This window comes from Parasteatoda tepidariorum, chromosome 5, assembly GCF_043381705.1.
Source record: "Parasteatoda tepidariorum isolate YZ-2023 chromosome 5, CAS_Ptep_4.0, whole genome shotgun sequence".
NCBI lineage: Eukaryota > Metazoa > Arthropoda > Arachnida > Araneae > Theridiidae > Parasteatoda > Parasteatoda tepidariorum.
Genome location: NC_092208.1, coordinates 29998999 through 30013506, shown reverse-complemented (window position 1 = coordinate 30013506; position 14508 = coordinate 29998999). Strand labels below are relative to the sequence as shown.

The 14508-nt window shown below is 26.7% G+C and overlaps 2 protein-coding genes across 6 annotated transcripts in view; one reads left to right on the top strand and one right to left on the bottom strand.

The window, feature by feature from the left end:
• Positions 1-7051, bottom strand: part of LOC107456239 (ammonium transporter Rh type A) — a 49339-nt gene extending 42288 nt beyond the window's left edge. The window contains exon 1 of the mRNA XM_043052047.2: positions 6705-7051. Coding sequence (XP_042907981.1) covers positions 6705-6861 — 157 coding nt within the window. The 5' untranslated portion in view covers positions 6862-7051. The remainder of the gene's footprint in view (positions 1-6704) is intronic.
• LOC107456238 (ammonium transporter Rh type B) overlaps positions 1-14508 on the top strand; it is a 71236-nt gene that overhangs the window by 31743 nt on the left and 24985 nt on the right. The window contains exons 1-2 of one of the 5 annotated variants that reach the window (XM_071181219.1): positions 421-643; positions 5362-5459. The exons of 1 other annotated variant lie outside the window; for it this stretch is intronic. Coding sequence is in view for 1 of the 4 variants with exons in the window: in XM_043052042.2 (XP_042907976.1) it covers positions 641-643 (3 nt within the window). In the remaining 3 variants the exon portion in view is untranslated. Of the gene's footprint in view, positions 1-420; positions 644-5361; positions 5460-12459; positions 12660-14267; positions 14420-14508 lie in introns of those variants that run through there. 3 more of the 5 variants (XM_043052042.2, XM_043052045.2, XM_043052046.2) reach the window with 3 other exon arrangements.

The following is a 14508-nucleotide window of genomic DNA, read 5'->3' as shown; positions in this document are numbered from 1 at the left end:
GCACAAGTATATATATATATATAAATGCGTTTATTTTGTACGTATTCCACATAATCAGAACGCCCCATTTGCCCTAATTCAACCTTGATTACTTTTGAAAATTATATTTTCTAGTTAGGAAAATAAATATTTGCAGAAGAGCTTTACAATAATTTCGTCAATTATAGTATGCAAAGCAGAACGCTGGAATTCTATATAATTTCAACTCCATGCGCAATGATAAGTTAATGCGGCTTATTTGAAAATGAAAAGATAATTGACTTTGTCTGGAAAGGATAATTTCCTAGTAATGTTCTATCGCTTTAGAGGAAACAATTTATTAATTATCTTTCATAAGGAGAGACATTTATTTGTTTTTGCTGTTAAATAACGGGAACTTCGATGAAATTGCTCAAGCTTTTGAAAGTTCAGTCTCTTTATTAAATTATCATCAATGTGGAAACTTTATCACAGTACCTTATTCAAACATTTAGAACCGAGGCCTTGATCAGGAAGGGAGTAGCAAATCTTTTGCGTTAACTATTTTCGGGATGGTAATATTCGTGTTACTCAGTTTTCTTGATTTAATTTCATTCCGGAATAGAACAATTCATTTGAGTGATTATTTAATTTAAATTATTATTAGTGCTTCAAATTTCATATGGTGAGTAATAGTTAGTAAAATTTAAGTACTCTTTCTATTCATTGACTGTAAATAGTGTTTAAAACTACCTACACTGTCAAAGATTCTGGATCAAATTACGGTAAAAAGTGCCAGCATTTTGGGTATATCATTCGTAAAATACATTAATACCGTAAAATGTCATATCGCAAATTTTACAGTAATAATTATTTAATTAGAGTGATTTGTGGATTTTAGGGTAATTATTGCTGTAAAAATTGCGGTTTATAAGATTTTTTTGTTTTAAAAAAATGGATTTTATGGCAAAAAGTCCAGGTACTTTGAGTACCGGTACTTTTTATCGTAAATTGATCCCGAATTTTTACAGTGTCGAATATTATTATCATTTATATTTATAGTTTCATGGTCCACACTGAACAAGAAAGTTTAGTTAAAACTACCAGAATATGGTAAAATTTACCGTGTTTCTGATTTCATGGAAAAATCAAAAACCTCAGTAATTTTTAATGAGGTAATGATTAGGTAAAATTAACAATGAAATGTGGTTTTATACGATGTTGTAAAATTTGGTAAACTTTATAAAATTTAGTACGTAATTTTACTATGACGCAAAAACGGTTAAAAACGGTTATTCGGTTAAACTTACTTTTCAATTTTGAATTTTTTCTAAATGTGTGGTATAATTTTGAAAACCAGAATTTCCGATAAACCGTTGCCATAATAACGGAAAAATTATAAAATGAATGGTTTAAATTCTGTATACTTCGTTTCTTTTTTTCGAAGTGTGGAAAATGATTTCTTAACTGTGGGTTGCAATCTAAATGGGGTTGCTCTGTTAAATTTTGAGTTCACAGCAATTTAAATGGTTTTAATCTTATCAATAATTCTCCATTTATTGCTTCTTCCTTGTTAAAATATTTATTTACCACAGCTGATATAAATGCTTTTTACTGCATTTTGTATAAGGATTCTAAATATTTTAATTAAGGAGAAAGAGCATTTTTCTATTAAGAACTGTTTCGAAGCACACGTAGAAACAGTTCATAATAGGGAAGTGAACCTAGCGGCGAATGACGACATTTCCACACACTGCAGTTTTAGTTCAGAGGCTTTGAACTAAATCTCAGTTCAGAGGATTTGAACTAAAGTTTTTCGTGACATTTACGCGACCTCCTGTTATACATAACGTTCTTAAACTTGTACACTTCGACAAAAAATAGACTCTATACATTATTTGAAAAGAAATATGTAGCTTTAGATGCCGAAGTAATTACAGATTTGATATTCCCAGACCCGAATCAGGCAAGATTAATTATTTGTATAAATGCGATAAAAATTTGTTCCCCAATGTTATTATCAAATATTGAGTAAAAAATAAAGTAAAAGTTTTTTTATTTTTATTCTAATATTAGATTTTTATGAAGTTAATGAATGTTGTGTCTTCATTTTTAATTCGAAGATAGAAAAGAACTAAATTATTGTACTGAAAGAAATCAAAGTCAGGATAATTTTTTAATCAGTAAAGAGGTTATGGGGTGATTAATGAATACATTGAAATTATAAATTTAACTGAATTATTTGTTTATAAATACAATGAAAATGAAATGCAATAATAAACGTTGTGCTTTTAAGTTTCAAAAATTACATTTATTTAAAAACTGCTTAGCATGAATCTAAATTCCTGATTACATTCTTTTTTACTGGTTGAATTAAGTGGAAGCTTGAAAAGGTCTATATTAGAACTTTTAAAACTATTGATTGAGATCCTATTTCGGGTCGCGAAATTATCTTTTGGGCATTTGCTCATATATGTCTAAACGACTATTTCCTTTTACATAATTATGTGGCAAGAGAGTAGCCTCAATTTGAGCTTTTAATGTTAATTTAAATTTTTTGTATATTTTATATATATTCTATATATATATAAAAAAGAAAGTAATTCATTTACCCAAAAAATTCAATGTAAAAAATCATTTATTTATTGCTTTTTTATTGTACAATTTTAAAATGGAAGTAGATTTTTTTTAAACTCACTGTGAAAAAAATGCTTATCTAAAACAAGAATATTTACCGTGTTTTAGTCTCTATGTGAGTACCAAAAAGCTCGGTAATTTTAATTTTGGTTAAGTAATAATTTTGGTAAAATTAACAATAAAATATAGTTTTGTAATGTGCGATAAAATTTGGTAAAACTGGTAAAATTTGGTTATTGTTTCATGATATTTTAGAACATGGCATTAAAATGTTTATTCGGTTGCATTCACATCTCAGTCTCGTATTTTTTACTAAATGTGTGGTAATTCAATAACTGTAACTAAAATTATGAAAATCGAAATTTCTGGTAAACCGTTACCATATGAACGGAAAAAGTACCAAATGAATGTTCGTAAATAAATAATAAAATAATAAGATATTTTGAAAAATTATATTTTCTATGAAGTTATGTCTGGATAAGAGAGTTTTGCGATTGCGTGCAAAGTTCTTTTGATTCGCTTAAAAATTTAATTACCAATTGGCGACTTTGAAAAAAAAAATTATGAAGCTCAAACTGTAACTCTCTTTCATTGCCAAAATTATTGGAACCATGTTTTACAGATAGCTGCCACACCCCATATTCAAGTTCGACGAAAAAAAAGCCATGTTTTATTATAGGAAGTTATTTTAATTTTATTTATTTTTGAACTTAAAGTAAAGTCAGCTATAATTAATTAACATATTTAAGTTTATCATGTAAAACCACAAATATTGTATTTGAATATTTATAGTTCTAGAGGCTAAATACGATTATTAGAGGAGAAGCTATTGTGTTTCGGTTTTTGTTCTGCACGCCATATGCGGTTAAGAATTTTTTTTCTTCCTTTCATAAAAATTATGCTGACAATAGTATCTCTTTCAAAGTTCGTGAAATTGTTTTCCTTCTTCTAATGTTCCTGATTACAAAAGCATTCACAATAAGTATTTAATGATTTTAAAATATATTTTCTGCAATAGGTTCGATTTAATGAAAATAACCGCTATAAGCAAATGGAGCATTTTTTGAAAATATAAATATTGTCATCAATTACATATATTTCTGTATAATTCTTAGTTTCTTTCCATCGTTGATTTCCAATGCCGATTCTGTTAAAGGTATTTTATACTTTATTTAATCCGTCGTTGAACAACCAACCCAATTTTATGTTTACGACTACTAATGCTCAAATCCGTAACCTTGTAGTTTTGAACCCAATCCAAAAGACAAGGGAGCTTCTGGATCAGGTATTGAGAGAAATTTGCCTTCGTGGAGGACTTTTTGATGGAACTAACCCGCATTTGCGTTACAAGGTGATTCAAACTATATTTCAAACAAATTTCAAACTATTTCAGAAGTTTTTATTTTAATATCATTAGACAAAAACAAGCCCATTATTTTCGAGAAATAATCATTCACTTAATTATGAATAGAATAAAATCAAGTTAAGTTCGAAAAAAGAAATATTGGTAATTATTGTTTTCATTTTTCTACATCTTATTTAAATCTTCTTAGTAATTTGATTTTTCTAAAGCTTCCAATTAGGAAGTTAATTGAAAACAAATTCAAACTTTGCGGAGTTTCAATAGCTTTTTTTTGCACTTGCGTTTGTTTAATTAAAGTTTTATTTCAAAATAATGAACGGATTTTCTTTTCTAACCAGAATGTTTATTTGCTGAACAGATGAAGTTAAATAGTAGAAAAAGATATATATATATATATATATATATATATATATATTTACATAAATTTCTTAAATGAATATAATGGCTAATTGAAGAAAAAGTTTAAAAAAATATCATAAATGCATTGGCTATTTTTCTGAGTTTCACAAACATAAAATAAAGAAATAATTAATTATGAATGAAACTGACGCACTCTTCATTAACATATTTTTATAAGAAGATTTACGTTTTAATGTCATAAAAGACATAAATATAAGTGAATTGAAATATTTGTAAAAAAATTCTTTTATTTCAACAAAATATAAACTATGTTTAACTTTGTTTGATTAAAAAAAATTTTTAATTCCAAATTTATTATTTCAGTTTAACTCGCCCGCAACAACTGACTTTTAAAACTAAAAAAGCTTTTAATAATTGTGTTTATATTAGGGATTTTAACTTTATATAATTGCTTTCTCTTCTTGATGAAAGTTATCCAAAAATCCATTTTAATCTAAATTGTAAATTTATTTTAGCACATGCTATAGAATACGTATGCAACTATTGCCCCATATGCAACTATTGTAATATATGCAAGTATTGTAACGAATAATAGCTCAGAAGGAAAAATAATTCTTTAAAAAATTTTAAAACCTTACAAAGACTAAGAAAAGTTCGTAACGGTAAAATTTGCCGTGCTTCTGGCTGTGTGGAAACACTAAAAAGCTTGGTAGTTTTTATTGAAGCGCTTTGGTAATGATTTTGATAAAATTAATGATAAAATTTGGTTTTACATAATGTGGTAAAATTTATCAAACTTGATAAAATTTAGTAATTTCATTATGATACTGTAGAGAATTGCAAAAAGACCATTTATTTGGTTAAATTTATTTTGTAGTTTGGTATTTTCGACTAAATATGTGGTAATGAGAACTTTAATTTTGAAAACTAAAATTTAGGGCAAACCGTTACCATAGGAACGGAAAAATTACCTAATGAATGGTTTAAATACCATAACTTTTCGCTTTATTTACCATATTTTTTTAAATTTTTTTTTTTGCCAGAAATGTCACTATTTTGCAAACGATGATTTTATCAGAAGACATGTAACTAACTATAGCTTGTTTTTTGTCACTTGGTTGTGATTTTATCAATTTTATCGGTAAATTCTGTCATTATTATTGATTTTAATTTAAATTGATATTTCGCGGCATTGCAAAAATGTTTGATGTTAATTATTCAATTTTGAAAATCTAAAAAGTTTAGAAGTTAATAACCTTTTTTAGGTTTATTGTAATAGTTCATACTCTTAAAGAAGGTCATTATTTTTAAAAAATATGTATAGAGAGAAATGCTTTTTAACAGAAACGAATGCTCTACGTCAACATAAATAATTTTTTTATACATTGGCTATACAAAATATGTACATTCAGTTATTTAAAAGTCTTTAAATTCTTCTTATAGTTGTTAAATAATGATAAATGCAAAAATGCCAAATGTTAGCATTATCGTTATTTTGAAACTTTAACTTAATTTATAAACTAGAAAAACACTGAAAAATGTTTTGACGTATATTTGAAACTATGTTTGGTGTTGAGATAAACTAAATACATTTTTAAGTTCAGAACTGCAGTTATCGGATAATAAAAAAAGAAGATAAAATTATGGAAATAATTTTTGTGTCAAAGCAATAGTGCAATTATATTAATAAAAATGCTTTTCTTCTTCTTTTTTTTTTAACGAAAGGAAACAATAAATTAATTCCAATGAGCATTGAAATATGAGTTGTCAGTAAATAAACGAACATTAAATAAATAAAGTTATAACAGTGAAAAAGTAAATTGAAAAAATGTGACTAAATACCCAGTAAAAACTTTTAGTTTACCTAAACACCTTTTCCGGTGGCAACTATTCACCAAATTTTATTTACAGTATGTTAGAAAAATATGCCAGTTCATTAAAAATATAAATTTTCGTTAGCCCAAACAATTCTATTTCTTGCAACATAAGTAATTATGTACAAACACGTTCAAGATTTTACTTAGAATGGAAAATAAAGCTATTAAAATACATACAATAACAATTATAAACTAAATTAAAACTAAATTTCTTAAACAAAATTTTCCTCTAAATTAATTAATTACAAATTATTTAATTAATAAATTTTTTTTATTAATTTAGAATTAATCGCTAAACATTTTGAAAATTAAATTTTGAAGCGTTCACATATCTCAAAACGAGTTTTTAGAAGTGTTATTACTTTGTTTTTATAATTATATTCGTCAATTTATAGATATGCTTGATCTAGATGCATAATTGTTGTTTTATTTTCTACCATTTTTAAGCTACAAAATAATAACTAACAAATTATTTTTGATTGTGTTTCTTTATATATTGTAACTCTTACTTGGATAGTAATCCTGTATTATATTCTTTTTTTCCGTTACATTCGTACGAATGACATCCGCATCATCACTGTATTCCACAAGAAAGGTAAAAACTATAATTAGAGCAATTTCAAGCAATAAAACAGTAAAGCCAAATTTGCAGCTTTGCCAATTCATAATTTTAACTTTATTAAGTATGTTCTGTTAAATCAAAATTGACTAATTATTAGAAATAAAAATTTGTTGTGACTTTGTTTATGAATTGTAACAGAATATAATTCCAAAATTTAGCAAAATGTTTTAAATGAATCAACATTTAGAAGAATTCTGATTATTTCGAAATTATCTCTTTTCTTTTTTCTTTTCTTCTCCATTTACTGTTTCCTGTTCTTTTAGATCTCATTCTCTTTTTTTTTCTAAAACGTTGAAAGGCGAGTAACTGAATGACAAGTAAAAAGTGGGTGGAGCTGAAATTTGATTGGAGGAGATTTACTTATTTATCTCCTATTGAAAACTATTGCATTAAACATAAAAAAAGAATAAGTTTCCTTTTTGTTGTAAAAAATATATCGTATATTTTTAGATGGCTATGATCTTTTTCCGATGACTGAAACCTTCCATGAAGGGGCATAATCTGATTTTCCATACATAATTCTTAAATTACTGAATGCATTTGCACTACTTTTTATTGCATAAGTAAGGCCTTCTCAATAACAGGGTACTTATAGAGTTTCCGCGAGGGTCATAATTTCTGAAGAAGGCACATAATCAGACTTCCCATTCATAATTTGTAAATTACTGAATGCATTTGTACTATTTTTCATTGTTTAAGTCTCACAATCCTTCTTAATAATAGTGTACGTATAAAATTTCGAAGGTCTTAACTTCCGATGAAGGGTATAATCAGTCTTCCCATTCATAATGTGTAAATTACGGAATGCATTTGTAATATTTTTCATTGTTTAAGTCTCATAATCCTTCTTAATAACTGTGTACGTATAGATTTCGAGGGTTATAACTTCTGATGAGGAGTATAATCAGATTTCTAGTTCATAATTTGTAAATTGTTGAATGCATTTGTACTATTTTTCGCTGCATAAATTTTATAAGTAAGGTTGAACTCCGACCCACCCCAGGGGGGTATACGGAGATAAAAGTAAAATTATTACAATAAAATTTCTCTAAAAACTAAAGTTACAGTAAAATTTCGCCAAATGACAGTGGTGGTGATCAGTTAAAAGTGGATTAACAATAAAGTTTGACAATTAAAAACATGTGTTAAAGGCAATGAAACCCAATAGCGCCGGTGTAAATGTCGAGAATTAAATGATTATAATAATAAGGAAACAAGAGATAAAAAATCTCAAAACTAAAACCAATGAAAGCTAAAAGTCCAAATAGTAAATGTCTAAAAGTAAAAGTCTGACTAGAAGTCTATGAAGTCTAAAATCAAAAGTAGATAAAAATTCAAAATGTAAGGCTAAAAGTTGATTAGTAAAAATTAACGATGACACGCTCTATTGTTGGTTCATGACTGGTGCCAGTTGATCTGGGGCTAGAATGTCCTCGAGGGTTTGTTTAATAATTTGAGTCACAATTTTCCTGCAGGTCAATATAGCGAAGAATTGATGTTCCTCTTCGCAATTATTCATGTGGGTTCCACGAAGTGCCCGGAATCTTGGACAGTGCTTAAGTAGATGATCAATGTCCTGTCTCACTCCACAGTAAATGCATGAAGCTGATTTTTTTGCATAAATTTTATAATCCTTCTCAATAGCTGGGTACGTATAGTGTTTCCAGAGGGTCGAACTCGATTTTCGAAAAGGGGCGTAATCAGACTTTCCGTTCGTAGCTTGAAATTTGCTAAATGCATTTGTACTATTTTGCATTGTTTAAGTCTTATAATCCTTCTAAATAACGGGGTACATATATAATTTTGAAGGTCATAACTTCCGATGAAGGGTATAATCAGATTTCTAGTTCATAATTTCTAAATAATATCCATATATAATTTTGAAGGTCATAACTTACGAAGGGTATAATCAGATTTCTAGTTCAAAACTTCTAAATAATATCCATGTATAATTTTGAAGGTTATAACTTCCAATGAAGGGCATAATCAGATTTCTAGTTCAAAATTTCTAAATAATATCCATATATAATTTTGAAGGTCATAACTTCCGATGAAGGGTATAATCAGATTTCTAGTTCATAATTTCTAAATTGTTGAATACATTTGTACTATTTTTCATTGTATGTACTTTTTATAATTCTTCTCAATAACAGGGTAACTATATAGAGTTTCCCTGAGGGTAATAATTTCTGAAGAAGGGACATAATCAGTCTTCCCTTTCATAATGTGTAAATTACTGAATGCATTTGCACTATTTTTTTCTTGTTTAAGTCTTATAATCCTTCTTAACAACAGGGGATAAACAGAGTTGATGGTATATTATAATCGCTAAATAAGGTTCTTAATAATTTAAATTTATTTATAGTTCTATGAACAAATTGAATAGATATATCTTTTTTTACATAAGTTGATCATTTCATAATGAAACACTTTTTATTGTATAGTAAATTTCCACTAAATAAATTTTAACCCAAATAAAAGTAAAACATCAAACATTTTTTGCGTCATCATCATAAATGAAAACAGTTTTGAAAACGTTAATAAAAATAAAATTTTAAGTTTAAGAATATTTTTCGCTGGAGCAAATAGTCCTAGCTAGGTCACTGATCTAATACTGTAAATTGTAAATACTTTTTTCGCTAGCACAAAAAAGAAAAAAAATAATTGAAAAGATCAATGCAAATACAAATATAAATTATGAAAAGTTTTTGTAAACACTACTAGTGGGATGGTCATTGCGTAATAACTGTAATGTGTAAACAGTTTTTTAGCTAGCATAAAAAAAAACTAGGTGAGGACAAAAAAATATTAGCAGAAATAGTAAAAAAAATTGCCAGCACAAGTAGTCCTGTTTGTTATCGAACAAGAAATATAGAATGAAAAGATTTTTTAACAGTACAAAAAGTTTTGAAAAGATTTTATACAACTACAGATGTAAGTTGCCCTGATTTTTTTTCTTGCCATTAACATTTAAGACGACTGTAATAACTCATCGGAATAAATAAGCGAATAAAAATTCAATAAAAGAATAAAAAAATAAGTAAAATTAAAAACATTATTATAAAGTATTTTTTTGTTTTTTGAAAACATAAAGTGACTGCGTGGATATTTTCTTTTTCATAATTGATTTTTTCAGGCTCTATCAGACCACACTATCTTCACACTTTAGCCTAAAAATGATATATTTGCTTAACGATTGACACCTTTAGAATGAACCAAACACGAAAAGAATAAAAAGCAAGAATGAAATATCACGAATCAATCATTACAAGCTTAATCATAGCTTTTCATGTTAGGTATAATATTAATTCCTATCACGAAAATCAATTTACATCTACTGTAAATGATAATAGCCGCATTTATAGCATTTCTGAATCGATATTCGTTTTGGTTTTAATATTTGATACAAAATCAGGAACATTTCTGTTAAGCAAACAGCAGCCTTGCAACCATCTGATACATTTAACTTTTATGGTGGGCATTGTTCGAAATTTTCGCATATCCGTTACGGAGATATAAATGGAAACAACATTAACGAACGGCGGAAAATCTCATGTCTAATGGACGTCCATTTCCGGACAATGATGTTCAGGTAATGGGTGGAATATAATAAGCAGGAAACTTCTTAAAGTTGGCATTAACCTGAAATTAAATTTGAAGAGATTTGTATTCTTTAGAAAGAAAACATATTTATGACTGTATGGATGATTTAATTATTGTTTAAATTGTCATTGGTTTTTGCTAAAGTAAATAATTCTTACTAGTTTAATTAGTGAAACAGTTGCATAGAAGCTATTTTTTTTATTCGTTTTGTAAGTAGAATAAGCTATAAATGTAATTTTTAAAATTTTTTTAACTCGAATTTCATATGAATAAGCAAGATAATACTTACATTGAGGGCGTTTCTCTCACTTTTGACAATTCAGAAACTCTTAGGCTGTGTTTTGTTGATTTTGAGAATCATTTCGCCACGAAATCACGTTATTTATGACAAAACGCGAATTCTCAAAAACCTGACGAAAATGTTTTCTCAACTCGAAACCACAATGTAGTGCATTGTGGGGGATTATTAACTAGAATGTCGACAATAGAATGAATACTAGAAAATCGAAAATAGAGTGACGAAACAAGCCGACCGCGTGCATGGTGATCAAGGAGTCGGCATCGTACAAGGAAGATCCCGGATTCGAATCCCGCTACGGGCATGTATGTAATTTATCTATCCGTTCTTCTTGTGTTGTTTGGTGATATTGATCCACCTCTGTTGTGCCCACGATAAAGTTAAATACATTACGCGCTATAAGTTTTTTTCTTTTTTGGAAGAACAGAATGACGAATAATGAATTTTGACAAAATTCATTTCTTCGAAAAAGACTACTATAATTATTTCGTCTATTTGACAAAACCTTTTCTCAGACCACATACCAGGAAACGATTTTGTCAAAAACGAAGAAAGTTTCCTGAAATTTGAACATCCATCTTCTGGAGTGCATGAATTTTTTTTACATATCTATCAAAGCACTTAAGCAGGCTTTCTTTTCATTGGAAGCTGAAGAAAGTAAAATGCATCTTGCTATCAATCAAAAACAAAAACAAATATATGTCATGAGCCAATTTGTTTATTTTTAAATTCCAAACATTTTGTTTTCATTTTTTTTATTATATCTCCAATTATCTCATAAAACATCAAATTTTTATACAGCAAGAATTTTTCATTTTTAAATAATATTTGTCTCAACATTTCGTGGGCTAAAATTAAAGAATATATAATTTGGCTACTGAATTTCTACGATCCTTAAAACAGGATTTTATAATAAAATGAATGCAAACACAAATAAACCTCCGAGAAAAAAATGCACTTCAGAAAAATAGTACCGTAATGTTAGTTAAAGTGCAAAAACTGCGTAGAAATACTTTGTTCAAATCTTTTCTTTTTAAATTTAAAATTTTAACTTTTGGCTTACTAGTTTTATTTAAAAATTAATTGCGAATTCAAAAAGATATTGTAAATAAGAAATCCTTGTATTATTGAAGGATATATTAAATTTTATTTTTGACGATCAAGCTTAATATTTATTGAAGTATTGAATAAAAGAATAAAAAGAAAATAGGAAAAAAATAGCAAGCTCTTTTTTTGTAAAAATAAACATTCTATGTTTCATAATTAATTTTCAATACTTTATCTATCTTAAATTCTAATTGACTGTGCAAAGCATTGTAAGAGTAAGCATGTGCTTAATTTGTAAGATTCAAAATACGATTCCGAGTTCCAGAAAAACATATTATCATTGATAAGTTTTTGAAATTAATGAGAATTCAAAAATACATAGTTTTAACAATTACTCTCAATTTTAATTTCAGTATGTGCGTTTTAAAAAAATATATGCATCAATTAAAACTGAATTTCTTATCTATCTTCCAAAAATAATTAATTTTTCTAGATACTTGTAAATACGAAGGAAATGTGTTTCCATATTAAATGAACTCGAGGTCGAAAAAGCATATTTATTTGTTTGTAATCAAAATTAATTTGGCTGACTTTCTGTAGCTACGATTTGTTACGAAACATTTGACCTCTAACCTATACGTCATGCTATATCCAAGTATCTAAATTCGTTTTTTTTTAAATTTTTTTTTATCATTAACAACTTACAATCAGATAAAGTATAAACTCAAATTTCATTTTCATGTTGGAAAGATTTGTCATAGCGTGTCCTTAATTCAAAAATTATTTTTGAATGTGAAATGATTATTGATTTGAGGCTTTTGCTGAATTTGTTTCCACTTAAGTATATTTATATTCAGAAACGATGGATTCACAGAATTTAAATTTATTTTAAAGGTAGGATTTTAGATTGCATTTTTTAAAATTAATGAGAAAATATATATTCAAATGGGAATCATTGTTGGCATTTAGCATTTTTCAATCCAGCAATTGTTTTACAAATTCAATTCAAAACTTTAAGACATTTTTATATTTTTCAATAGTTTATTATTTTAGAAAGAATAATATTAGGTGATTATATTATTCCATTAAAGCATTTATAAGTAGAAATTAATTCTTCAAGTTGAAGTCAATAATGAAAATATTGTTTTTGTTGCTTATTGTTTTTTTATTAGTTATAAATCATTAGTTATAAGTCATAAATCATTAATCAAGAATTCTTAAGCAATATAATTTTGCTTAACAATTATTGTTTAATAATCCGCATTAAAACTTATTTTTTCCTAATTTGTTTCTTTTTTTTTCTTTCTCTTTTCTTAGATTTTAATATTTTATGAAATTCCTTCGGCAATCGTTGACTGGAATTAGATAATTAGTTAAATGATTTAAACATTAGTTGAAATTAGAAATGTATTTAATTATAAATTTAAAAAGAATTAGAACTAAAAGGATTCAAACTGAAAAAATGAATTATATTAAAAGAGTTATTTTCCTTTCTATCTTTTATGGTAAGAATATTTTGTTGAAATCTCCATTCAACTGTTCGAATTTTAAATTTGCGTCTATATTCAATTTTTCTCTCTGTAAAACGATTAAATTCGCTTTGCCAGTGAAATAATATTTACGTTTTCTAAAACATGAAAAAAAAAACAAATAAATGACAGATAAATAAACAACGAAGCGTAAAAATTAAAGAATTAAAAAAGGTTTTGTTACACCTGAATGACTATTTCTAAAAAAAATTTTTGTTTACCAAACGAAAACAACAATAAAAAATGCAGTTAAAAAGAACAGCGTTGTCATGATTAAAAAAAAACAACCTTCACCATCTAAAAAGAGAATTCGGATGACATCGTCAAAGTAGTGTTGAATTAAAACAACACTAGGTAGAAATGAGTGACCCTGAATTAATATTTCTAAGATGACAGAATATCTTTATTAAGGAAATCCATGTCTTCAGTAATGATCATCCTAAACTAATTAACATTACCGCATCTCGTTAATCATAAACATTTCAACTTCATCAATTTGCAGCTTGATATCGAAATGAAATGCGTTTTATCTTTGATCATCAAAAGTAACAACAGTAAACCTCGAAAAAAAAAATCCAATTAATAAATTTTTTTTACAATTTATATAAAAAAAACTAATTTAACTGTTCTACAATCATAATATTTCTTATTTGACTTATTTTTAATTAACTTCTCAAATAATAACATAAATTCTTTAAAAACACTGTGCCAAATTATAAAACTCTAAATAATATTTATATCAGTATTTAAGTAAATATTTTAATACTAAAATAATAATAATAGTTTATTTAAGATTTTCATACTATTCTTTGCAATTTAATAAATTTATTAAGAACCTATCATTCAGAACAAATCTCTCTTACTTATGTGACAAAATGAGGAAATGAAAATGAAAAACGAATCACATATTTTTCTTTCGTAATCTCGAATCCTAATTTGAAGGAAATTCATTTATTCTCATAATGATTCCAGTATTTTTTATTAAGCCTGAATAAATAATAAGTAGTTTTTATTGGCCTAATAAGTTATCATAAAAACCAAAACCTAAATTTGTAGTAAGAAAACAAATTTAGATATTAGTTGTCTTCCAACTTTCTCTTGATAAACAGTTGAATTTATTTTGAGGTAAGGAAAATTTTTCATAACACCAAAATATTAATTACCGGCTCAGAACAATATAGTTGTTCATTATAATTATATTAATATAATTATTC